At 38.7% G+C, this 27,192-nt stretch overlaps 2 protein-coding genes across 10 annotated transcripts in view; one reads left to right on the top strand and one right to left on the bottom strand.

Moving 5' to 3' along the window:
- Positions 1-153: 153 nt before the first annotated feature.
- dyl (transmembrane protein dusky-like) overlaps positions 154-27,192 on the bottom strand; it is a 43,837-nt gene continuing 16,798 nt past the window's right edge. Inside the window, exons 1-7 of one of the 8 annotated variants that reach the window (XM_089084459.1) lie at positions 22,665-22,743; positions 22,349-22,497; positions 14,611-14,692; positions 3,560-4,335; positions 3,164-3,481; positions 2,464-2,785; positions 154-2,187 (exon numbers count right to left, since the gene is read on the bottom strand). In XM_089084459.1, the coding sequence (XP_088940585.1) occupies positions 1,777-2,187; positions 2,464-2,785; positions 3,164-3,481; positions 3,560-4,335; positions 14,611-14,676 (1,893 nt within the window). In that variant the 5' untranslated portion in view covers positions 14,677-14,692; positions 22,349-22,497; positions 22,665-22,743 and the 3' untranslated portion in view covers positions 154-1,776. The other 7 variants (XM_011641561.3, XM_011641560.3, XM_089084457.1 and 4 more) reach the window with 7 other exon arrangements.
- The window catches only part of Nt5c (5' nucleotidase C), a 41,785-nt gene continuing 22,520 nt past the window's right edge, over positions 7,928-27,192 (top strand). The window contains exon 1 of one of the 2 annotated variants that reach the window (XM_025218714.2): positions 7,928-8,059. The gene's annotated coding sequence lies outside the window, so the exon portion shown is untranslated. Of the gene's footprint in view, positions 8,060-12,067; positions 12,199-27,192 lie in introns of those variants that run through there. The other variant, XM_025218716.2, reaches the window with a different exon arrangement.

Genomic DNA, 27,192 nt, shown 5'->3' with positions numbered 1-27,192 from the left:
CTTCAATTAATTCTACAAAATCAAGAATAACGTAGAATACTTTAAGACGAGAAGAAAAAGATATGAATAACTCTAAAATTAATCAATTTTTTTCATCTATATAATTTAATCTACATATAAGGAAAAGAGGTTTAAGAAAAAGAGGAACGTGTAAATTTTTTTTATATAAATAAAAATGATCATGTAATTAAAATAATTCTCAAACAATTAATTATAACGAATGTTTCGTGAATACATTTTTCGCGCTGGTATAGTAAACGTATACAACACATTTACGCGCATTGCATGTGTAACGTCATACATTTGATGTGTATCTGTCAGGATGTACGAACATGTTTGTGTGAACATGTATGCATGTATGTATGTATACGTGTATGTATGATGTGTGCTTAAAACACATACGTAAAACATATTCCCAAATTCCGGGAATATTCCTCGACGGACAACTTAAGTACTAAACGAAGTAAAGTAAAGAAAGGATAATGTCGTACAATTTTGATCAATAAATTAAGTTAGATCGATCAGGATGTAGAGTTAGAGAAGGGATAAAAAGAGAGAAATAATAAATAGAGTCTTCACGTTACATCTCAAGAGGTTTAACGAGCGTTCCTCGTTTCGAGGGTGGTTTGCCGTCCTAAATTAAACTTTCAGAGGACGAACGCATTTCGACGATTCCGCGGCCTAATTTCGGGACAAACATGTTTACCGAGGAGCGCTCGGTGAACCGCTTGAGATTTAAGAACGCGAAATAACGGTACCATCGAGCACCGCCGTCGACGTCGGCGTATGACGTCGAGCGTCGCGGCGCGGAGCTCGCGCGCGACTCTTCGCGGAAGTCGCCAGCACGGGGGAACAACGAAACGCGATGAGGTGCAACGAAGGCAATGAGAAGAAACACTCGTTGAAGTATACGTATGCGTGTATAAATAATAGCGCGTACACACGGTGATCGGAGAGACGCGAGACCTGAAAGCGGGTCCTGTGAAGGGCCGTCTGACTACCCGCGCGGCTTATTTACAATGCCCTCCTTAGAAACTACTCTGGCGATTGCGCGATCGATCTCTCACTCCCTGATACCGAGCTGCCGTCGGGCAAACCGTCGAGTAATCGTCGACACGTGGAAATTACGTTGATTGCTACGCGGTAATGCCGCGGTGATCACGAAGCCGTCAATGGAGATCGACTCGCGGTATTCATCACTGTAGCGCGCGCTCCATCGATCGTGACAATTGATAGAAAAACTGATTCCGACCATCGGTGAATTCCGAATTCGATCGGTGAAACGCGCGTCAGTGGTTCCTCTTTCCCGTTTTACCTTCCTCTCCCCTCCGTTCCTCCACTTCTTCCTCAAATCGCTCGTGCTTCCGGGCCTCTTATTTACGTCCTACTCAAAGATCCCCCTTGTCCTTCCTCCGTTTCGATCGAAATTCGCGCTCTCTCGATACCGATTTAATCGTTGTCTCTCTTGATTCGACGAGCGCGGATTGACGCGACTAGATTAGACACGAAGCTACCGGCTATCACGATGGAAGAGAGAGAGAGAGAGAGAGAGAGAGAGAGAGAGAGAGAGAAAGAGGAAAGAAACGCGATTCCTATTTTCGACGAGGAGAATCTCCGATGGTATGTATCTCGAGTTTTATTTCGGATGAAATAACGTAGCGTTGGTCCCGAAGCATTGCCCGAAGCATCGCCCGAGGTCGACGATCCTCCGGAGGGGGATCTCTTTCTTCTCTCCTGCAGCGAGTTTTTTTGATTATGCGCACCGTACACGCCACTTCAGTTGGCGACTTTCACGAACTCTGGATTCGGCACGCTGCAGTTTTCGGTCGCATATGCCGGATGAACGAAGCTGTTACCGCCTAACGCGGCGTTCTTGCGGTCCACGGCGCGCACCCTGACGAACAGGAAGGCCGCGACGAGAGAAGCCACCACGACGACCAGCAACAGCATCACCAGGCCGCCTACGAAACCCGGCAAGCTCATGCAAATCGTCTCCGGATCGGTAGACGCGCTAGCGTTCTGTATGACCACGGTGGTGTCATTGCTAGAGTTTGTCGTGCCCAGCGCAAAATTGACGTCACCCGGCGCGACTACTTGGATAACCCTTGAGGTGTTCACGTCTGTCATCTCTTGCGCCGCTCGTTTGTACACGTGGGTGGAGAACAGGGTCACCGTGTGATAGATATTCTGAAAATTGAGGGTAATCGTTGTAATGCCGAAGAATTTACGTCCTAGTAGGATACCGAACGGTACCGTAGAACGCGTCATTGGTAATGTATTCGCGATGAGCTACCTCGCTAGTAAATTGAGAAGGAAAGATGACAGTTTATAGCTTGACAAGTATTATTTGTTTCAAAAAGTAGATATATTAACTATTTTTCAAAACATTTCTCAAATCTGCACTTGAATTTTATTGTTGAAATGTATTGGTAGAAATATGAAAATAGAGATTGGTACACTTACGCTATCGTCGTCTTCCAAATCGTGTGGCTCGCCGTGCCTTCGCCTCCTAGCACCTCTGAGCTCAGCCGGGAAACCTTCAACCGACCTCGGTCGACCTCCGAGGATGGCCAGATTACCCTCAAGTTCTTCCGTGCCAGCGGTCCCTTTTCGCTTCACAGTCTGATACGTCGCCGAATGGCCGGGCAGAGGAGGCGGAGGTAAGTGGATATTATCCTGAGGACTTTGGGGTGAGCTGCTCGCCGTAGCGTCACCCGGCGTCGAGCTAGGCGAAGAGGACGAAGTCTGTGCTTGCGGTGCCGGAACCACGTCCGGATTCGGCTCGCTACGATGAAAAATTAATTTATAGTTTACGTTTTGGAACAACCTTCGTATTTCCTTATTCACTAATAAAATAATTATTTGAATACAAATAATTCTTTTGTCTATATACGTTCTGATATTTAAAAAAAAATCTTCATAAAATATATATGATTATAAAAGAAACTCTGATAAAATATCTTAAATAATATATCTCGAGCTAATATTGAATATTCTCTTCAGAAGAATATTACAATTTTCTTTAAGAAATTTCTTTCCATTGAGAAATCTTAATGGAATCCAGCAGCCTCCTTTTACGCGAGATAACGCGAAGATCTTAATGGATACTTCGTAGAAAAGCTTTCCTTAGTAATTACACGTTGGTGTTCATACGCTTTCTCACCTGTACGCTCCGGCCGGTCCACTGGGATGTCGCGGATCAGGATAAGCTGGCGGCACGCCATATTCGGGCACAGGCGGGGCACCGTATTCCGAAGAAAGACCTTGTGAGACCGGTGCGCCATATTCGTGAGTAATGCCGCCGCCAGGTGCGCCGTACTCGAGGCCAGGATGTCCACACTTGGGCTCAGGGCAATTGTACCGGCAGACTTGAATCACACACTGGAAGTGAACGTTCATGCTGTCGGGGAACTTGAAGGCTTGGAAGTAGGCGAAGCTAACTACGGACGCACTCGGGCCGAAGTTCTTAATCTTCTGGAACCTGTAGAAGAAGTACGGCTTCATTCTTCTTCTTCTTAATATAAAAGATAAAATATATGTTTGTAACTTTAAAACTCACCTTGACATGATCTTCGGCCTGACTACGCAACCGTATTGATCAACCAGTTGAATCGGTGCCCTCTTGCCATCGTGGGCAACGCAATTCCTCACCAACATATCGAACTTATTCTCATCGTCTTTGATAGCTAATACCATCGTCATAGTCTGTCCGATCTTGACGATGCCGGACACCTCGCTGGCCCAAGGACCCTTGCCGACTTGTATCTGCATCCAACACTGCAGGTTGTCGCCGAGGAAGTTGGCGGTGACGGCGTGCAACATATCGACCTGGAACGGTCTAAAGGTGACCGCCTTCTCGTAAAAGTCGTACCATGTGCAACGTAGCTTCCTCGCCTGATCCCACACTTCCTGCACGTACGGATCGTATTGCACGATGATCGTGTTCTCCACATAACTACCGGACGGCGTCGGGGCGCCGTAGGCTGCCACGTTATGGTTCGCCGACGAACTCATGCCGCATGAATTGAGAAAGATTTCGAAGGTCGCGCTTAGATGGCCGGTGCCGGGTTTCAGATGCACGCAATGCGGATCCGAGTAGAAACCCTTGCTGAAAATCATCCCGTAGAACGGCCGATCAAACTCGATGTTCACTCGCATGTGCGTCTTCTCGCATTGCACTTGCAGATGCTTGATTTGTGGAGTGTCGGGCGACGCCAGCGGCCAATTCTCCTCATGGGCGGCTGGTGGACCATATTGAGCCGGGGCCCCGTAAACAGACCTGTGTTCCAAGGGTAACGCGCTGCTGTCCACCAATGGTGCTTCGCTTCGTACATTCTGAAAAAAAAAAAAAAAAAACGAGCAATGTATTTTAAAAACTGCGATCAAAAAGGAAAAAAATGATTTAACACTATCGAATAGACATTCTGCATATGAATGTAAATGATATGAATAAGCGTAAATAACGAAATTAGATGTAAAAATTAAGGTATGATAGCGTATGCGATTAATCATAAGTATGTCGCTAAATGCGATCGAAGTAGCATTTATCTTCTTGGTAAATTTTATATTAAAGCGCAAGTATGGCTCTTATGCAACTTTTCCAATTTCCATATTAAGTACATACGAATAACGTAAATGTCGCAACTTTGAAAATTCTTCAGCTGCATTACTACAAAGGGTCGGCGATTTATATGAAACACATGCCCTTTTCAAGACCCTGCACGTACGCGTTTCGAAATCATCCTGTAACTTATTTCTTATAACGGGGATTCCACTAAAGTTTTAACCGAGTCGCGCAATGAGCAAACGTGACAAAAGACAATGATTCGTCTTTCTCAACATGTATACTGTTATCTCTAGATTTCTTTCTTTCGATAACTCCTGGCAAGCGATACATTTGTATCGAAAGTTCTAGTCTTTCCGAAATTACAAAAATAATAATTCGAGTACACTTCTTTTACTTTTAGCCACCCTGTGAGTGTCATACTCTCCATTCCATTCTGATCCGTTCCGAACGATGCGGAAACGAGACTATATTAGAAATTCCACTGAATGTCATCGAACATTGCAACCTTTCGCGTAACACTAATCGAACACGATTCACACAGTGTTCAAAATTCCATAGAATTACGAAGAGGAACTGCTGCGTCCTCGAGAAAAGTGTTTCTGAATCCTATATTCTCGAAGCTTGCTATTATATCAAAGACGAGAAAATTATTAACATTAGAGAGAAATAGGCTCTATATTATATTTTCCTTTTTCCTTTCTCTTTCATAAACACGTACATTTCTTTTCAAGATAAATGAGTACATATGTACATATGTACAGAAAAATCTCAGAATAGAATTTTAAAAATTTATAAATTAAAAATTTACTGATATTTATTTCTAATTTCTATTTATATTTAACTTAATTTATAACTTAAATTAGCTTTAGAAATTATATTAAAACAAATCGTATATTTAATTTAGAAATTATTTTAATTTTACTTTACAATATTTTCGTTATCGTTAATGACAGTAATTTATCCGCGGGTTTAGTGATTAATTAATATTAACTTTCCCAACAAATCCTGTAAAATAATCTTTGTATCCAGTATATATCACTTAGAGATAGAGATGCAAATTTAATAATTCCCGATGAACGAGATGAAATATAAATCAAATCTTGTCGACGCCTTTGTGCCACCATAAGTACCGTATGTTAATAATGCTTGGAAATATGCTGACAAAAAAGACGTGACCGAAAATGCGTGTACTGTTAGTCAAAGAAATATTCATCGAGAGGAATCGAATACAAACTTACATTCGGAAGGTCGGGCGACGAGTCGACCGACTCCCTCGGGCAATTTTGTATTCTGATTTGGCAGAATTGCAAGCGGGTAATTACGCGAATCTACGTACCGAGACCAATGTCTTCACTTCCGCCACGGGAGATTGTTCTAAATACGATTTTACTCGTAGCAGCGTATCTATCGTATTCTTCCATGCTTTCCCCAATTTGACACGCAACTCTAAACACTGCTTCGTCATTAACTTAATATCTATGTTAACATCGAGAGCATCTTGCACATTTGATTCCGCATGAATTTCACACGGGCCTATTAGCGATTGGGTAAACATACAATTAATGTAATGGTGCAAGGACAGCATAATTATAAATTCGTAAACAGATCTCGAACATATTCGTTAACGTGTTAAGGAGGTATCATGCTTCATCGTATAACAATAAGAAAGCGAAGAATCGCACGGGAAACACTGAATTAGAGGAATAACTGTATTAAAACTGGAACCTGTCATACCTGCCAAGTGAAATAATCTCCATTATGAGATAATTACAGAAATCAAACGTTCGCGTTTTTACGCGTATGTAAATGTAAACTAGATCGCATAAATCTTGCGTTTAATGATGATAATTTCTAAACAAATTATTAAAATATTAATATAAATTATTTTATCAAAATTTTTACATTTTTTTAGAAATTATAAGCTATAAGGACTTTTAGTAGTTTCTGAAACAAACAGTCGTAAAACTTTTACAGTCTAGCATAATCGATTGACTCCAAAGGAGTCGCTATGAAATTATTTGGGACATCCAATTTTCGAAATAGAAAAATCCAATCTCCCTCATATATCTTTTCATCCCTTACTCGTCCCGATAATACGGTCATGACTTCCCGGAAAAACCAAAGCGGTTATTTTGCATACTGTAATTTGGAAAATGCCGATAGTAGAAGAGAAATAGAAGAGAAGTGAACAGGAGGCGTTACTATCGTGCGTTAATCGTCGGACGATATCGGTCGTGACAGCTGGACAGCTGGATGACAGTAGTGAGTCATGATCATCGTCGGTTTATAAATCTGGGCAGGTCGACGGCGTACGCATACCTGTCCGCTTTCTTGTTCTACTTGCACCTGCGCCTGATCAAGTTTACGGACTTTCTGGTGATAGGATAGAAAAGTGCGGCGCGGAACCGCCGGTCAGTGCGTACAATCGAAATCACGAAATCCGCTATCGATTATACAAAGTTAAGCGCGGTCTTCTATTTCTACCAAATTTCCAACATGTCTCACGTTCATATGTAGCTCGAAATAAAGTTTCGAACTAATCTATTAAATCTCATCGCTAATTATGTCTATTCACATCTGTTTAATATCCAAGTTATTATTTTTATTTTATTGGAATTTTCTATTCTATGTTCATATTTTATTACGCTTTCTGTGTCACTCTATTAATTTCTTAAGTATATAAGAAAGTTAGAAAGATAACTATAAATTTCATGAATCGTGAAACGCGATAATTTTAACATTTACCGAAAAATAACTTTCACAACGAATCGTTAACCTTAATACCAAACTCAATTTTTATAATAAATGATTAATTTTAACAAGAAATGTCTTCATCTTGGTTTGAATAAATTCACATTTTAAAGCAATCTATATTTACAATCTGAACAATAAATGGTCCGCATCAAAACTTAAGATAATATATAAAAGAGACTTTATTTGTACTACAGCTATGAAATTTTAATTTTATCCATTTATTTTATTAAAAATTAAAATGAAAGAAAGATGAAAAATACAATTCGCAAAAGATAGCCAAATATTACACGATTAGAATATCACGATTTTATATAATTTCAAAGACAGTTTTCTGTAAATTAATTAAAAATCTTTTTTTTTTATCATATGAGATGTTTCACGGTCGAAGAACAAGAACGTTGTCGCAGCAAAACACAGGCTGATTTCACTTTTCTATTGTCGTCTACTAGAAGACAAATTGTTCGCAACTGGACAACGTACTTTCACCGAATCGCGTGTGCAGAACGAGCGTCTTAATTGTCACGGATGTGACGCCTCACATTCATCCCCGCCGATTTCAGAGGTTCCGCTTTAATCACGCGCATTTTGCGCGCAGTAACGCTATTGGCCGTGCCGTTTAATAGGTTGAGTGCTACGGCAGATACCGGTGTCCGATATTTTACGCTGACGGTATTTTTATCTCCTTCACGTTGCATGCACGAAAGAGTTCGTTGCTATCAACTTCTAAGAGACGAAAAGGTCAGATATTTTTTTAAATGCAGAAATTTTTCTTTAAATTCAGAGGTCACATTGCTTTTATACTTTTACATTATTACAAAATTGTATTGTTACATAATTAAAGATAATTTAGACATCTGATTTTAACATTTTCTTGATTGCCATTGATTGCACAGATACGATAATACGGGGATATAACGTTAGAAAAATATAAAAATTTCTGCGAAAGATGTAATTAACAAAGAAAAAAAATTAAAAAACGCTTAATCGAATTGTTCTTATTTGCAAAATGTTTTAATTGGAAGAAAATTCGATCGACCGGGCGGTACTACGGGCATACTTGTGCAAATTTGGTGGCGAGCGACTTTCCCCAGTTTAGAAAGCATGGCGACTTCTGCGGGTCCACGTGCGAGCCGTGCTTTCGACACGGCTCGGTATCAACAAGATAACAAATTTTCATGGGGAGAAACTCCCGAGTCATAATACGAGCGATGTCTCTTCAGCTATATATGGTGGTGAAAAAGTAGGCCGGGTCAGTCAACGTGGACGGCAGTACCTACATGTCGCGTACGTCTCGATAAGGCTATTATGCGAAACATTCGACGTGTTGGACAACCGACGTCGTGAAGTAATCATGAAAAATTTCGCGGCGTTACTTCACACTTCGCGAAATGATATCACCGCGATATTTTCATTCGGTTCAACGCAACGCAACGATTCGTCGGTCGCGCATTTGCAAAGCGAGATGTAATTGCACTTAATTTATACGATTGCATATAATTTATACATAAATCAAACGAAGTAATTCCCGTTGTTTGCCACTTAGAGTCACTAGTCAGTATCAAAAATTGTGTGTGTGTGTATTAATAAGTGATTAAATATACATGCAGCACCGACGCGTATCGATAATATAAAACTGGAACAACCGCGCTGGTGGCTCAGAGAAATAGAAGGTAGAATGTGATATATATATAGGGGAACGCTTATCTTTATACAAGTAGCAAAATGAAAGACATTGATCGTTCTAGTTCAAGGTGCTAATATTATCTATGGCATTGGCGATTTATAAATCTGTAATCTATGAATTATTTCTACGGATTATATTTCTCGCACGCTCCCTAAATCGACAGCTTACTTTCGATGGAAGGAAATCATGTAGAGCGTAATAAAAATTAGACAATGATGTGAAACAGGATTAAAGACAACGATATCGAGATTGTTGTCCATTTCCACAACAATGGCACTTGATAAAAACGAGAAAAGTCCAAACGTCCAAATCGTCATTAGTGAAGTAAATTGCGTTACAACCGCTCGACCGCGGACGATTTAACTCGCAGATTATCCACTTTGGGTAATCCTGAAACCTAAATCGTCGTCAACGTTCTTTCGAGGTATCGCGAGCGCGGGAAGACGATGATGAATCGCGCGATCTAATTAAGAGCGGGCGATTAATGCCGCGGCGATACAAGCGGCGCACAAAGCGCGCGTGCGAACCAGGCTGAGAACCGCGGCGCGGGCGTGCACTTTCGCGGAATAAAACTCGACCGGGATTTTAATTAAAGAGGAACGTCGCGCTGTGCGCGCCGGCACTGCGAAAGGACGATGCATCAAGTGGTGCGAAACGTCACCGTCCGCGCCGCGAATTCGGCGACGGTGACGAGCAATCGCGCAACTCCTGCCCTAACTTTTATCCACGGTTTAATCCTCACAACGTCCTCATTCGCGCGTGACTCCCGTGTGTCGATGACCCTCTTCGCGTGATTAAAATTTCATCCCGTGATGCTGATTAAATTTAATCCTACGCAACTCCATCGCGACGCTGTAAAATGGTAGATTAGTCATTGGAAATTTTCGTGGGTTATCATTGTAAGAAAGTATTTTAATTAAACTATTATGAAGAGTTTATTTATATAGTCATACAATTTTTAATATTATTTACGATAAAAATTCTTTCTTGTGGAAAAGCAATATAAATGTAATTTTCGAAACGCAAATGTCAAAGTAAAATTTTAGCGAACAATATATGATAGGATATAAACATCACAATTTTCAACTAGAGCTTTTTTAATATAATCCAATTAAAACTGCGCTCTTTAATGCGATTCCTTTAATGTTTAACAAAGTTCATGTATTGAAAAATATTTTAATATTAACATTTACTTTTTTCCGAGATAGAAACGACAAATTTTAAATAGAGAGCGTTAGTAATACAACTCAACATTGTCCTAAAAAGATAATAAAATTATTATATGAGGAAAATAAGAATTAAATAAATTTAATAAAATTCAACATTTTATTGCTGTTTATTAAAAAAAATAATTAAATTACTACACAAAGAAAATAAAAATTAAAAAAAATTATCGGAATTAGAAATGCCTGTCCTAGAAATCCAAGTTTGAATCCTAACTGGATTGATATTTTCTGCAATAATTTCTTTCTTTGTAAGATGCTTATAAATACCAATAATATTAAAATCATTATTAACCTAATAATATGAATATAGAATTCCAACTTCATTTACTTAATGTTGCGTTTTAAAACCGAACGATAATCAACGCCCATCTTTTTATAGAAAATTGATAGCATTATTTTCTTTTTAAAAATAATATAATAATATACGAAACGGAAAATGTATTTGATCAAACGACAGATAAACGAAACACACAATAAATTAATAATTTAATGCGATATCTTATGATTATAAAATCTTTGTCAAATTAATAAACGACATGGGAAAAACCAGTAACGATTTCGAATTACAAGATTGCTAAATTGTCTGCCGGCAATTGAGTGCAGCAAATTGAGTGTTCTGTGGTCATCCACAAGATTGCATGTTAAGAGTCGCAAATGCAGGGATCGTTTCCTATTTATTACGACTTGTCAATGGTGGTCTAACAACGTCTAAGAAAACTTTCAATGCCAATTCACGCGTCATAGCTCCTTAACAATAGAGCGAATAATCACTTCCGCCTATTATTCTACAATTTTTCGATTATATATTTTTAGTCCAGTTTCGTTTATACTTCTATTACGTTCTCATATTTAAATCATATAAGTCACAAAATGAAGAATAATCAAGGATATATGATCTTTTTATTTGTCACTTCTTCAAAAATCTCCGGTGGTGCCAAACTGGAGCCGACGTGGTGAAAATGCAGCCAAAATCATGTACTAATTTCGTATTAGTTTTTATACATCCCAATATAATTCAGCACGTTTATTTTAGATTGTTTTTTTACTTTATATTATGTATGGTATCAGAGGAAATAGGTAAGAACTTTGAAAAATGAGAAAATCAAAGATATTATGATTTCAAAAGATCACACAGACTGTAGCTTAAGATAAGTATCATGAATTGATGAGATACATCAATTTCATTTTACGAATAAATCACAGCTGTTTCCATGATTCTGTTCCGAGGCTTGTGATAAAAGTTTTCAGTAAGTTTCTTTGAGAAAAATTTTAAATTCCCTCGAAACTATGAAAAGAGTTCGCTATATATATCCAGCTTAGAATAATAGGAAAACTCATTTTTTTGTTCGAAATTAATAAAATCGCATCATTGAAAAAAATTAATTTTTAGAGTAAAAGTATGTTTAATATCTTTATAGTTAGAAAAAATTTGTGCAGTTTTCAAATACGCTAAATAAATTTAAGTCGAAATAATTACAAGATCTTTTTCGAATATTTTTGGCGAGATTTTTTTCAAGGAAGCTAAGAATATTATGGACCGTTTAATGTGAATGGAACACAAAACTTATAATTATCACACTGCGTTATTCGGAATGTTAAAAGGAAAATAGGAATAAAAATAAATAGAGATGGCAAGAGAAAGAAACAAGACAGATGATGAAGGAAAAAGAAGAAAAAGCGTGAGAAGTAGAGAGAATGAAGAAGGTAGCTGGTGAAGGATGAAGAGAGAGAGAGAGAGAGAGAGAGAGAGAGAGAGAGAGAGAGAGAGAGAGAGAGAAGTGAAGATAGTGGGAAACAGAAGAAGAGAGAGTACCGTCTAGAGAGTATAGTTGAAAGAGGGCATTGCGTCCGGCGTAGTGACCTACTATCTTCGGTTCGACGGCTCGGCTATGTAGTCAGTGCGGTTAGAGTGTGTAGAGTACACACAGAAAAGCACGCAGAAAAGCAGCATGACAGGGATATAACAGGTACGCAAGGCGCAAGGTAAATGTGGATGCGCCGCGTATTTCCTCCTACTTTATCTTCCGCCATCGATGGATCCGACGGCTTGCATTTGGCGTTATTATATCGATGTATTTCCGCTGTCACGCTGCTGTGCGAAAGGAAACACGTAAATTACAGTGTAAATTACATCCTCCCGCAGCGCTCCCGACGCGGCTCACCGCCTCTCGCGTTGCACGTTTCTTTTGCGATAAATCTCGAAATATTGAAGCCAATTACAAATTGGACGGCCTCGTATGCGCTAGTTAGTTACTCGCGACGTGATTCTCATTTGGTTCTTACCGTGTTTTCTCCCATCAGTTATTATGTTAAACGTCTCAACCCAACGTCTCTCCCTCTTTACGGTGTCTCGTTGTCGAGAACGACTGCATAAATAATATACAGGCAAACGAAAGCCTATAGATTTCATCTTCGTAGACACGAAAGAAAATAAAGAGATCCTCTAATTTCTTTTTTTTTCTTTTTTTTTCTTTTTTTTTTTTTTTTTGATAGTTACTTCAGTGCAAAAAATTCGATACATTGCTTCATTATTTATCTATTTCTTCTTTTCGATTTAATGCTGGCATAAACTGTCGCAATTAATCAAAGCTATACTATATTGAAGCATCCTATAAAACCGATTTCTAATTTAGCATTACCAAACAGTCAATAACCAAAACAGTCAATAAAAATATCAAAGAATCGTTTGAAAGATAATAAACTCTTCAAAATACCTTCCCGCATTATTCTCTTATCTTTATTCTATCTATTATTAATGGATATGCGACAGAAATATAATATAGAATTATATGATATAATTATTACAAGCAAAATCTCGATTGAGGTAATTATTTTGTCGTTGAATGAGAACCCTCTCAAAAACGATCGATTCGATTCTCACGCAGAGGAATGAATTGAACGAAGACAATCGTCGGATCATCATTCGTTAACGAAACGTCCCCGCAAGCGTATCCGTATTTACCGATTATATGACTCGGTCAAGCCAGCTTCATTCAGACTTTTGCCTCGAAAAGCGCCAACACCGCGGCTATATATGTGGCACAGGCAGAGCCCGCGGCTATGGTGATTCCTCTTAAGCATTAACTTAACGTCGTGTTGATTCTCGGCCAGCGGCACGTGCACACGTCGCATAGCGGTCCCGGAGATACGCCGAGCATCAATGAAGTATCACTTTTTGCCGGGGACCGGATGAATTTTTTAACGGTTACATCAGTTTTTTAACGGTCGTCGAAACGTCGAACGTGGAACTCATCGTTCCATTCGAGTGCCTCCGAATTTCTCGAGATCTCTTCGATTCCTCGCGAAATTAGCATGTCTACTACGCGTGGGATCAACAAACGCGTTCTTTAACACGAGAACAGGAAAGTAGATTCAGAGATTCAAGAAAATTACGCTTGTACAGCGGGTGAGGCAGATTCAAGTGAAATTCTCGACAAAGAGGACGTGCTCTACGTGCTGATAAATATCAGGACGAATATGTGACGAGTCCTTTTCAAAATGTCTCTGAGAAAAATTGATTATCCGGAAAAATAAATCGTCGCATAAAAGAATTCCTATAATTATTACCAACAACGAGATTTATTATGATATATTCATAATATGTACACTTCAACTCGAATGGACAGGTTTGATCGAGGGTGTAATTACAATATCGACATGCAAACTATAATGCGGCTCTGAATATCGTATCGTGTCGGTGTATTCTATTTCTCCATGTGTATAATTCATTCAAAATGTCACAAAACATAAGATACAATGTACATACTACAGGTGCGTAAATAACTTCACCCATTTTACGCGGCGCGGCATAACGGTTACCGTATTAACGACCTGTCTGTCATTGTGAGGGGGAGAATATTCGCTCTAACCGCGAATAGTAATCTTCGTTGTTCAACTGAGAATTATTGCGCAGTGAAATTACAATGTCGATCGTCGTGGCGTGCAAATTTACTGTGAGATATAATGGACGTATCGCACGACACACGCAGACACGGGAATGCAGTAATCGACCTCTTGCGGAATTAGAAAATTGACAATGCGCTCACCAGATTGATTCATTCGATTTATTTGCGGGATAAATTTCTAACACCTTGATAGTATTAAACCTATCACCTTCTATCTGAATCATTTAGAGAAAAGGATAAATAAATCAATTAAAGACGTGAAAAAAATTAATTAATTATTAAAAGTTGAAAGTTTTCTCTTCTTCTTTTTAAAGAAAGCTGCGGACGTCAAAATACTTCGAAATGTTCTATAAGAACGTTTACAAAGATATTTTTTTATACTCAAGTTATATGTATATAGTAGTAATTGTTGCTAATACATAAAAAAAGCGATTTAGTTTTATAATGAATTTTGGGAAAAGTAACTTCACTCACGGCCAATAGTAAGGGCAGCAATAAGAGAAAAGCCGTCTTCCGTATATTCCGCCACGTCTTCTCCATTATGTGCGTGTCTTCTCTGTAATGAAAAGAGAAAAAAATTGATAGCTTCAATTTTTTATCATGAGTCCCCGTGTAATCTATCGATTTAAAAAGAATAAATTTTCAATAACTTGTTATTGGTAGCAAATGAATTCACAGTGACATAGATGTTATTTCTTAAAGTAGACAAATTTAATAATATATACAATCTAGATAATATTAGTTATTAATTAAAAATGCAAATGATGCTTGATCAATATGATAATGATCAAAATATAATCTTTAATTTTATTGCCACACTAATTTACATATATATTTATCAATGGCTACGCAAAAAAGTGTTATACAATGAGAGAGAGGAAGAGAAGCGTTTTCGAAATCTATGTAATTCGAAAAACAAATCTACATTCGTGCAATCTCGCGCAAAGTCAATATACATTCTAGATTTTACAATTTTTTAAAGGAAAATAACGTAATAATTATGTCATGCGTGACATAATTATAGGCATTATAATTATAGGTTTGCGTTGTAGGCACAATCCGCAATGATGAAAGGTAACAAATTTCACGAAAACATCAACAATCTCGATGTTCGTGTCGTTCATGTGTTCATTAAAATCCAAATTAACGTCCCGTGAGTACGTGCAGGAATTTGCAAGTGCAACAATACCGGTTTAATCCGTCAGATTAAATTTCTCGCGAACGTACGAAAGCACACGCGATTACGACAACTCCCGTCGGAAGGCGGGACGCATTCGGGACCAGTTTTGCGGAAGAAGGACATTATAATCGATGCACCTCATTGCGTGTTCTTCCTATTCCAAGATGCCTCGTTCTACGGACGAAACACGCGATCACTTGAACAATCCCCCCGCGAAAACCACCTGTTTTTTTTTTCCCCCTTAATGAACCCACGAATGCACCGACCGCAACGGGAAGGCTGCAACAACTCGCGTCAGTTGGTCCTCATCGGGCCCCGCTACGTATTTTTTGCTTCCCTCCGAGTCCTTTCTTGTTTTTCTTTTGCTTTTGTTTACTTTTTACCGTCGTGTTTTCGTGTGGGATCGCAAGGATTCGACGGGCCCAGAGGTGATTTTCCTGACCGACGGGGACCGACTGAAGGTGCGAGCTACGCTCGTCTCGGCCACGAGCCGCGTCCCAGTGACCTACTGAAGATCTCGATCGCGCTCGTCCATCGCCCCTCTCGCCCTCCCTCTCGAGCACGACGTAAGGCCCAAACAGGCCCACCGTCGATGGCACTGCTCCCACTACCGCGTTCGATCGTTCCTGCTCTTTTTTTCGCTCGCGTTCCTCCCTCTTTCTCTCTTGGAAGAAATGCCGAAGAACTCACGGCACAGGTGAAAGACACGCGCAGGGCGAGATATCCGCGTCACACGTCGTGAGATTCAAGTTCTTATCGAGAAAAAAAAAAATTATTTCAATTTCAAAAGATTGCAATTAGAAATGCCGCGACGAGAAAGTGACTAGTTATGTTCGCTACAACATCTAATTTTTCCACTCTGAATCTTATAACAATTCTGCAGCAACGTGTAGCTCACTTTCATATGTAATCGGAACGCGAAGATTACGTATGAAATTTTGGAGCGTTTTCCGCATTGCCTTGAGGAAATATCAAATTTATCTAATGCAGATTACTGATGATAAAATCGTTGATTTTTGGCATCGCTGTAAGAAATCGAAAACTTCTTCGTCAGCTTTTCCGAGACAGCGGAATCTCAGGATGCGGACTGTCTGCCGTAAGATCGTTGCAACGGGGAACGGGGGGGTGAGAAACGAAAAGAGAAAAATGACGATACTCGTCTGGGATACTCAACTCGTGACTCGAATAACACGGAATCGCGACGCACATCGCGAGAATCCGATGGAAACCAGAAGCGGTGTCTCGCACACCGTACTGCGAACGCCGAACTGACTCCAATTTCAAAAAATCAGGCGAACGAAATCGCAGAAGTTGCTGAAACCGGAGTGTTTTGTCGCTTGCGGAATTGAGTCACGGCACATGAACGATTGCTGATCTTTCCTAAGTCCAATTTCGCGAATCGTCTTCCGGACAGCCGACATATATCCCGACGTCGGGAGTAAAAGACTGCGCGAGCGATGCACAAGATTTCCTAATACTCGGATGGAATACGGAAGCGACTTGTGCCACATTTGTTGTTGTGACTTTGTCAGGAAACGTATTCTTCCTCACGAAGCCTTGATTTATCTCAATTTCACAATCTCTAAAAATATCACCTTCGAAAAAATAACGTCGAAAGATGCAATACTTTCAATGAATGACCAAACGAAATAGTCTCATTGATAAACGATCGATTATTTGCGAATATTCAACATGGGACATCATGGGCTCACATCACATCGCGCGTTTTCTCACCCGCATTGTTTTGCACTTTCGTTTTCATTTCTCGAAATCTTCGCGAGAGCTCTGCATTCGCCTGCATTTGCGTAATGCCACGACCGATAAGAACGAGACTCGAAAGCTAACCGACAGCAATGGGTTTGACCTAGATTTCTCACCCGCATGGGTGCTAACTCATCCATCCGGAAATGGCTTATGGTAGCCAACCGTACATCGAGGGATAACGATACGGTAGATAATACGCGAAAGTGCGAGTAAACGTTCTCTTTCTTTCTATTTCTTTTTTCTTTCTTTTCTTTAAACGTTTGATTTTCCGAGCGCGGAAGATCACGATGCGGCGCGAATATTTCAAATAGATAGATCCTTTCGTGCATTCTTATCCGAGACACATTCAATACTTTCTCGATCTTAAAAAAACATTTTTGTATATCTTGTAATGTCGCGTGAATCGCAATTTATCGAAAAAACATTTCTAACAACGCGATGAGTGGTGTATTATCGAGTTACCGAAACGTAAATTCGCTCTAATTTGACTTGACCGTAAGATTAATATTGATATAATCCTATGTCTAAAGGCGAGCTCGTTAGAATTACAGAAGATAACATATATATGTATAATGGCATTATTTGAGCTTGGTCTGTGATATTCCACAGATCCATTTGAGAAATTGAATTAATATTCGAAAATTTCTTGGTGAATAAGAGTTCTTTCTATTCAATGTTTTTTTTTTTTACTTGAAACAAAGACATGGCAAACTACTTTCATTCATCCAATTTTTTTGTAACTATAAATAACATAATATACTCTGTCTGAAAAGATCCATGGAAAGTATTTACCACAAAATGTTTGCAAAAAAAAAAAAAGAATAGTTTACAGTCAGTCGCTGTATTATAAAGTTATTGCTTTGCTTCTTCGATTATTTAATTTAGACGACTCGTTCGTTCGTGCTACGCTTATGAACTCGTTCAAATTTAATCAATGTTTAACTAAATCTCTATCGCTTGCCTATGGGCAATAATTATTCCACCGAGTTCCTTACGTCGCGCACGATTCAGGCCAAATTCGATCAACCAATTATATTCTTCTACTTGAACTTTTTCGAACTGAAAAGTCAGAGATGCAACATTTCAGAATTAAATGAACTAGCACGAGTATACATTTATGTGATTATAATAAAATATATTCTATAGTCTTACAAAATTCTGAATTATTAATTTAATAATGATTATCTGGCACAGAGACTTTTGTCCGAATTCGGACTTTTGTCCGAATTATTGCTTTTACAAAATAAAATTCTTTATTTTTTATAATATAATATTTATGCATTTATTAATTAAAAGATAATATTTGCATACGGATTTGATTGTTGAAAGTGAATATCAATTTGCTTTCAACAATCAAATTCATAATGTAAATATTATTGTTTAATAAATAGATAATGTATATAAATATTGTGTATTATGAGAAACAAAATAATTGTATTCTGTGAAAATGATGATTCAGAAAAAAAATCTTCTGTATCAGATAATCGTTAGGAATGCTCAATAAATATAATCAATATAATCAATATAAATTTTCAAATATACTAGTATATGTTATTTTAATAATATATCAGAAGAGAATTGAATATGATTATCATGAAGATCACGTACAATGCACGTGAGCAACGAAACGAAAATTCGGACAGACTCACTGATGTCCTAAAAAGGTATATCGATAGAAAGGTGGGCTATTAAGAGAAAGCGGCCTCGAAAATTAATCATCGGCATCGTGGTGCCCTACCAAAAATCGTGAGCCCGAGCAAGATGATCTATTCCAAACAGGCCAAACTCTAAGAATCTCGTTCCGGAGACCCAAATCTTCGGTTACGAGGATCTTTTATAGAGAAAAGGAGAGGACTGCCTACTTATACGCGCTATAAAATCCGGTATTTACGTGTACCTGGTATTTGCATATGCATACACACATAAGCGCCTGTGTCTTTCAAGAAACCGTACCATGCGACAATCTAAGAAATAGTCAAATGAAGAGTTGATATCCAAAAGAAAAGAGAGAGAGAGAGAGAGAGAGAGAGAGAGAGAGAGAGAGAGAGAGATTTGTTTGTAAAATCCAAGACGCACGCACGCGAGTACGTCGAGAGAATCCTGTTTTTAAGTACGCCAGTAAAGGCGGTGGTTTGTCGATGTGGAATCCAGAACTGGTTTTTAATTTAAAAAAGCAATTCCAAGTGAATTGATAGCTTAAACGAAATATATAGCACAATATAGTATTATAATAAATCAAGAATCTTACTTTTTATGTTTTATTCAGCTGGTAATACTACATTACTTACATACATAAATATTATATACATGTCGTTTATCTAATTATATATAATAACTTTTCATCATTCAAGATACAGGAGCATATGAGACTGACAGTAGAAAAAACAAAAGGGCAATTAAGTTAAGAATATACATTGAAAAAAATATGAAAAATATGAGAAAATGATAGGATGAAGCGTGACCTCTTTTCTTATCTACGACGGCATAATACTGTTGATTTCCTTTTACTAATCAGAGAACTGATTATATAATCACGCTTAACCGAGTTAAGAAAAAACTTCTGCAAATATTACGACTTGCACTACTTAATGTATAAAATATATATATATATATATATATATATATATATTAATAACACTAGTCTTATACAATAAAACTATTGTTATTCTGCACACACACACACACACACACACACACACACACACACACACACACACACACACACACACACACACACACACACACACACACACACACACACACACACACACACACACACACACACACACACACACACACACACACATTTAACAGAATGTTGTATATGCTTCTAATTAGCTTCTATTACGGAATCAATTTTAGTCGATTCTTCCAATATTTCCATTAGTTATCTAAGCCTTGAAGGTTCCAGCAGTAGAAAAATATAATTAGCTGATCAAATATGATCCAAATAAACAGATTCTTAATTTGCCCAACTGTGAGGTAAATGGCACTTAAAATATTCTGGCCAAAAGGCAAAAGACGATCGTCTTATATCTTTACAACGAAGAAAAAAAATTTCTTTCTTACAACATCTCGTTAAGGAAATGAGATCTGATGATGCGCAAGCACTGTCCCTTCTTCCGCCTTATTATTTTACCGAACCGTGCAACCCTTTGTTTGCCATATGCGTGACAGGTGTGTTCTCGTGACGTAACAGCAGTACCGTTATACGCGAGGTGAAACCCTATAAGAATGTGACGTGACACGGAACACACCATGAGACCGTGCGCCAAATTCGGCGCTCCCGTGAAAGTGACTCGAATGGGAAGACTCCGCGGAATAAACCGCAACCGCATCATCGAGATATTTATAGCGGTACCAGATTTTTCTGCATTCATCATAATTCGCAGATCGTACCTTCGAATCTCCAAGAGAAATCGGGAAAGCGATGTACGCTCGAAACATCGTTATTCAATTCCTCATTACGGTGATTAAATGTAAATGCCATAACCGCTGCGACGACAATCTCAGGCCAACAAGGCAAATTACAATTTACGTTGACTTGCTTGGAAATAATGTTAGACGTATATATTTCATTACTTCCTTAGCGAAAACGGTAAAAGATGTAACAATAAAAATGTAACAACGTGAAATTATAATGAAACTAATTTTTATTAATATAGATTAACTTTAATCTCTTTTTACTCATCTTCTATCTTTTTTTAATTTTTTAATTCTTTTTTAAATTTTCTCAGAATTAGAGAAGAATAAAGAGTAAATTAAAATTAAAATTAATTGACATTGATAGAAATAAATATAAAACGATCCTTTTCGTAATTTAAAAATATCGGTGTTAGAGTTATACTTATAATTGGTAATGGATTAAAGCAATATTAAATTATTATTATTAGGTTAATTAATTTATACAGATAAAATAGATTTATCGATTGACTTGTCAAAATAATTTTAACATCATTTTCTCGTATTTCGCCAACTTGCTCAAAATCAGATACGAACAGAATTTTCCAAAATTTGTAGAGCTATCTTCATCACTTCTACACTTCTACGGCAATGATTACATATATTGAATGATTTATTCTGCTGATCACATGAAATTGCACTCAGTGGCCTTTTTAAACAGCGAACTATCGCGATGCGTTGAATTTCAACGACTAACAAGCACCGCGGCGATCACATAATCGTGCCCAGAAAAGCGGAAAATCATGTTGTGACAAAAAGGACGTATGGAAACCTAGTAGAAAGCATAACGGCCTGCTGCGCGGCTATAAGGAGATCAGAGGATAAAGTTCAATCGCCTCGTCCGCCATCCCTCGAAAACCATCGCCCACTTTTTTTTTTTTTTTTACAATTAATTACAAGAGTTTCAACCAGAGGAACTTTGCCTAGAAACTGAGTTAATTGCTCATTGTCCGATTAATTGAGTGCGTATCAATTTCGTACGAGCGGCGATCATGCCGCAGACCGTATTCGAACCGTGATGTTTCCTATCCAGGAGTTAGACGTACAATCTCACCTTTTCTTGCCTCTTTAACAAACTGCCGCGCGCATAGCAGATGGTCTCCCTCTACCTACATGCGGCCTTATTCCTGGCATAGAGTCGGAGAAGGAAGGAGACGCCAGGAGACGCTGACACACTGACTCGCTACCCCACATACCCTTTTGCCTTTTCGACGTGTGCTCGCGCGAGATTACGCGAGTGGGGAGCTGAAGAAGCGGAAGCGTTTGCCGGCGGTCTTCTCTCTAACGACGAGGAAAAGCCGCGACTTCGCGACCGTCGATCATTCAAAAAGAATTTTTGGAGTTTTCGTTCACCGAAAAAAACAGCACCAGCCCAGAGGCCGACGAAATTAAATAATTAAATAACACATGAGCAAGTTCTCGAATTACAACAAAAGCAACAATTTCTTTAATAGAAAGTTTAGCAGAAAGTTAATGATTTAACATGCACATCTGCCATCTTAAATATCTTTTCTACCATATATAAAAAAAATTCCAAACAATGGTGACTAGAACAGAGATGTATCGTAGTTAATTTTTGTTTTGGCAATTACGATGAAAAATATTAGACAACAAATATTTGACGAGCATCTGCCAGCGCATGTCTCGTTTTCACCATCGAAAAAGGGCGCGACCGTTACGTTCAACGAAACATATATATATATATATATATATATATATATATATATATATCGCACCACAGTCTATTAGAAAGCTGTGTATCACTGATCACGTATCAAATTTAGCACATATCAAATGGTCACAAACCTTTTTTACTCTTCGTGATTCAGCAAATAGCTCGATATAATCCTATTGGCACACACACTTGGCACTTGTGACTTCTTCTTGCCGCGTGTCCTCCCTTATATATAGACTACGTTCCTCTTCCTTGCTAATGACTGCCCCACCTCCTGGGACTGACCGAAACGTTCGAGAGCGAAGAAAAAAAATATATTTTCCTTTTCTTTTTCTTTCGCGATCGGAGAAAGAAATTGTCGATACTCGGTATTTCGAATTGTCAGATATTTGATACTCGTTCGAAAGACACCGACGACTTTGGTGAGTGCGTTAGTTGTGAGCATACCTGAAACGACCCGCGGCCTATATACTCTCCCCTCTCGAAGTCGTCAGCTTTCACCAAAAACCACCTCGGCTGCTCCGACGTGCTCGTCGCCTAGCAGAAAAATCGAAATTCTACATGTCGTTGCCGAGTTCCGTTTGCGAAAAGAAGAAACCCCCCCCCCCCCTCTCCGATCCTCGTCCAGGCACGAGCAAAAAGTCGAAAACCCTTTATAACTCCACGGAGTGCGTCACTCCGTCGCAACTTTCTTTTTTATTAATCATCATGGGGTTTAACGCAGCTCGAGATTGAATCACGAGCTTGGAGTTCGGCGTGGCTCCATTCTATTCTCGGTTGCATCGGCGCGACGGCGGAAGTCGGGCGCAGGCCGGATGCCAGCGAAAGTCCTCGGTTGCCCACGTTCAGGGCCACGGCAGCGGCCTCAGGAACGCGACGCTTTTGTTGTACTTGCCTTTCTCTGAGATTATTATAATGCTTATCGGAATACCGACATGTACGGTGTTTCAATACTTTTCGTGCGCTCTTCACAGGAGGAAAAATAGGCCACTTGCATTGATAAATAAATTAGATCTTTTAATTACGTTACAAAGTTTCTTTATATTTTTCTTAACAGTTATTGGATAAATTTCATTTCCGGTAAATTAATTAACGAAAAGTTTTGGAAAAAATATCTCGTGTGTTTTTACTGATTTTCAGATTTGAAACGTGATAAAGTTTTTTAAAATTTGTAAAAAGAAGATTAAACAAAAATTACGTAGCGCAGAGAGACGCAGGATGCAAGAAAGAATTAAAATTGAAGAAACATTTATTTTATAAACTTTAATCACAACAATCCACGCTTTAACATTCCAAGTTCTTTAATGATCCTTGTTACTCATCTCAACTGCTACAGATACAAAATTAAGATTGAGATATCTTGAAGAAATTCAGCAAATTCCTTTTCTTCTTTCCTTAAAGTAACTGTGAAATTTAGGGCAAGAGTTAACTTAGGGAGATAAAGTTTCAAACTGACTCTTATCCTACGGCATAGGAAACGGAGATTAAAGAATGGAGTTTAGGAGCCTTTATCTCGCGCCTGTAAAGATGGAAAAGGATTCGAGGGCAACGAACGAGGCCGAGAATCCGAGAAATATTTCCGAGAGAGACGGATATACCGGAAGGAAAGTAACACTCGTTTGTAACGATCGTCGGAGTCGACCTAGGTGAAGGTCAACGTGTATTACGATATTATTAAGTGCCTAGTTTCTTCTCCCGATCATCTGTAAATGCAACTCGCTCACGCGCTCGTGCGTGCACAAGGAAGAATTACGTGTGTAACGGACTGTTATAATAATAAGTTAAACAGACGCGAATCCTGATTATTCGGGTCAAGGAAACTCTCCAATTTACTCGTCACTGAAAGCGGAGAGGCATCATCCAGCACTAACAAGATGATATCTAAATATTCCAGCATTAAACATTTACTAACTCTCAAATCAATAAAATTAGCATGATCTGATATTACATCTTTACAATAAAACTTGAAACGCTATCGCCATTTCAGTAGTACAAGTCAGTAAAACAATCGATAAAATTTTCTTGGCACATGATACTTGCGACAGAATTCGAATATCTTCTTTCATGACATTCAATGTCATTACTACCTTAAAGTCTTCACAATTACAAAGAGAATACTATGGACTTCTTGACATTTTCTCATTAACTCATTGTACTAATTGTAACGTATTAGCGTACCGACGTTATTGACCAAACAATGGATTAATGTATGTTAATTGAGGCCTTATAGGCATCGCCAGGTAGTACCGCGTGTTTTTGCAAAACGAATCATTGACATTCCACCCTCGTTCTCTCTTTCTGCCTATCTTTTTCCCTCTTTTTCTTTCTCTCTTTCTTGTTCCGTCTCCTCGAGCAGATCCAATTCCGGAAGAAAGCTGCGTGAACAAATTCCGCGTCGGCCGGAATGGTGAAATTGCGCAATTTTTCCTCGCGCTCTGACGTCAGCGACCATTCAGGAGAGCGCTGCGCGGCTTTCACACGGATCTTGCTTTGTTGTCTAGATACCTACATAAGTAGAGACTCATTGCAAAAGCTTGACCAAAGAAAGGAAATATCGTAACAAATAAATTTCATCCTGTCTACCTTTGGGTCTATATTGGGTGTCCTAAGCTCCTTGGATATTTTTCTAAAGATATTAAAAAAACTTAATTTCACGACGCCTTAAAATTGAAAGCATTGAAAATTAAAGAATTTTTTTTAATTAAGGATTAAAAATTTAATAGATAATGTAAGTAAAATCGTAATTTGGAATTGATCCTTGTTCTATAAATTTGAAGAAAATATGAAGTTTATTTATCGAAAAATATGACATTTCAATTTAAAATTGTAAGGAGTGATGAACTCTCATCAATCTACTAGAAACATATTAGATATATTAATTTCTTATTTTTAATAGATTAAATTCCAATATTCCTGTAACCACAAAAATCAATGTATTTTTGAGACACTCTGTATATTATTCTCTGTATATTCTTCTACGGTAACTGAACTGATATCAAGGCAAAATGGCACAAGCTTTTGTCGGCTGAAAAAAAGAACGACAAAATTGCGGTTGTTAACTGCAGACCTCGGAATAGAAATGGGACAAGCCCAAAAATCAATAATCTGCAGCTAAAAGAACAGCCCGTATGGGAAGTTGAACACGTGCGGCATATCAATATTGGACGTCAATTAATGAACACGTTTACCTGAATTTATATTCATAAACGTCGTCCTAACTTTACGGTGTTTTTCAATATACATTTTAAGAATCTACATTAAAAATATATAATTAAGAGTAATTATGTTATAAACGACGCGCCACGCGGTAATTTGTCGTCCGAGAAAGCATTAGCACGATAATTGCGCCATGTCACGAGAATAATTCTTCGGAACGTTTCGAGCTCGACATAGATAGATTTTGATACCATCGTAAACCAGTATCGAAAACGCATTCCAGAGACGCATCCCGGCTGTCCAGTGACAGAGAGAGGCCGTACTTTATCGAAGTATTTTACATTTATTTCGGTCACGGTGCTCCCACCGATCAAACTCGAGCTTAAGTGGATACGTCAGCGTCCAATGCAAATCTAACTTCGCCGCGTGAATGTCATTACCCGTTGTATACGATGCGTAACGGCCAGCCATCGCTGTTCGTGGCACGACGTGTACGACTTGGAAACACTCTTTTTGCAAAACGGTAACGGTGGATTTCGCACGTTCGGAGGACTTTCTCCCGAGCGGCGCTTACGCGCGCGGTGTACGTACGAAGATCCGGTATTCTTGGCGCACAACGTGCCAGTCTGGAACAGTTGCCGTAGCCTCGGGAGAGCAATTAGACTCTTGCGATTAAAGCTCTAATCTCTCGGATATTCCACGCGGCTGAAACTCGTCTTCGGATTACTGCGGAACGCAGAACGGCGGGTGCTCGGATACGCGGACTTATGAGACGTGCGCGCGGCCGATGCACATTGCGCCTGAATCCATGTCTTTCTCATCCTTCTCTCTCTCTCTCTCTCTCTCTCTCTCTCTCTCTCTCTCTCTCTCACACACACACACACGCTGTGCTCGAGGGCTATATTTATATCCGTATCGAGCAATGCATCATACGTGCGCGGCAAAACGCGAACGAGAAATCCTCGATCTTCCCGTGGACGAGAAGTCCGTTTGCGATTTTTTTTTGCAATTGCATTTCTCTTCTTTCTTTTTACAGTAAAGCTAACATATATTTAAACGCTTTTTTCATATTTAATTATTAATTTTTTATTATTCATCATCAATTTTATAATGATGTAAAAAAATCTTGTGATGATACGATTTAGAAAATTAATAAATTTCATAAAAATATCGATAGATTTAATCTTTATAATAATCGCAAATATGTATTTACAATGAATGTAAATTCTTCTATAGTATAATATAGTAAACTTTCTTTTACAAAAATATAAAAATTCAAAATAAAATTACATTATTATATTATTTTTAACTACATAAACCGATAAAAAATTAACATTAGTATGATTTTCCAAAGTGTTACACGCACGAGAACACGATGTAACCTGTCAAATTTTAATCTAGATTACTCATTTCTCATTAATTTCACATTTATGTCACTAAATATGTTTCATATTAAGTAATAATATGAAATATTGATGAGATTTAGGCGACCAATAGGCATTCAACGGGTCTCTCTTAAAAATACGGATTCACCCTCCAACGAATTGACATAACGAACGTGTAAGCTGATTGACATTTTTCAAGGCGCCACGGGTAGATACGCAGAGGTATGCAGCCGTTAATTTGACCGATTTCTCATTCGGTAGCGGCGAATCGTAGGAATTCGACAACGTATCGAAACGTACACCACGGGCAGACCACGTCGATTTCGATTGCGTTGCCGCTCGATCGCACGCCCGTCGTCCGGCTAAGTCGAACGGAAGATTTAGTCGTGACACACTTTCGGATCACGAAGCTGAGGCCTCTTTACGTACCGCGC

This window comes from Pogonomyrmex barbatus, unplaced genomic scaffold, assembly GCF_055798465.1.
Source record: "Pogonomyrmex barbatus isolate J1 unplaced genomic scaffold, ASM5579846v1 scaffold9, whole genome shotgun sequence".
Classification (NCBI taxonomy): Eukaryota; Metazoa; Arthropoda; class Insecta; order Hymenoptera; family Formicidae; genus Pogonomyrmex; species Pogonomyrmex barbatus.
Note: the sequence above shows the minus strand (reverse complement) of the source record. Positions and strands in the feature narration are given on the sequence as shown.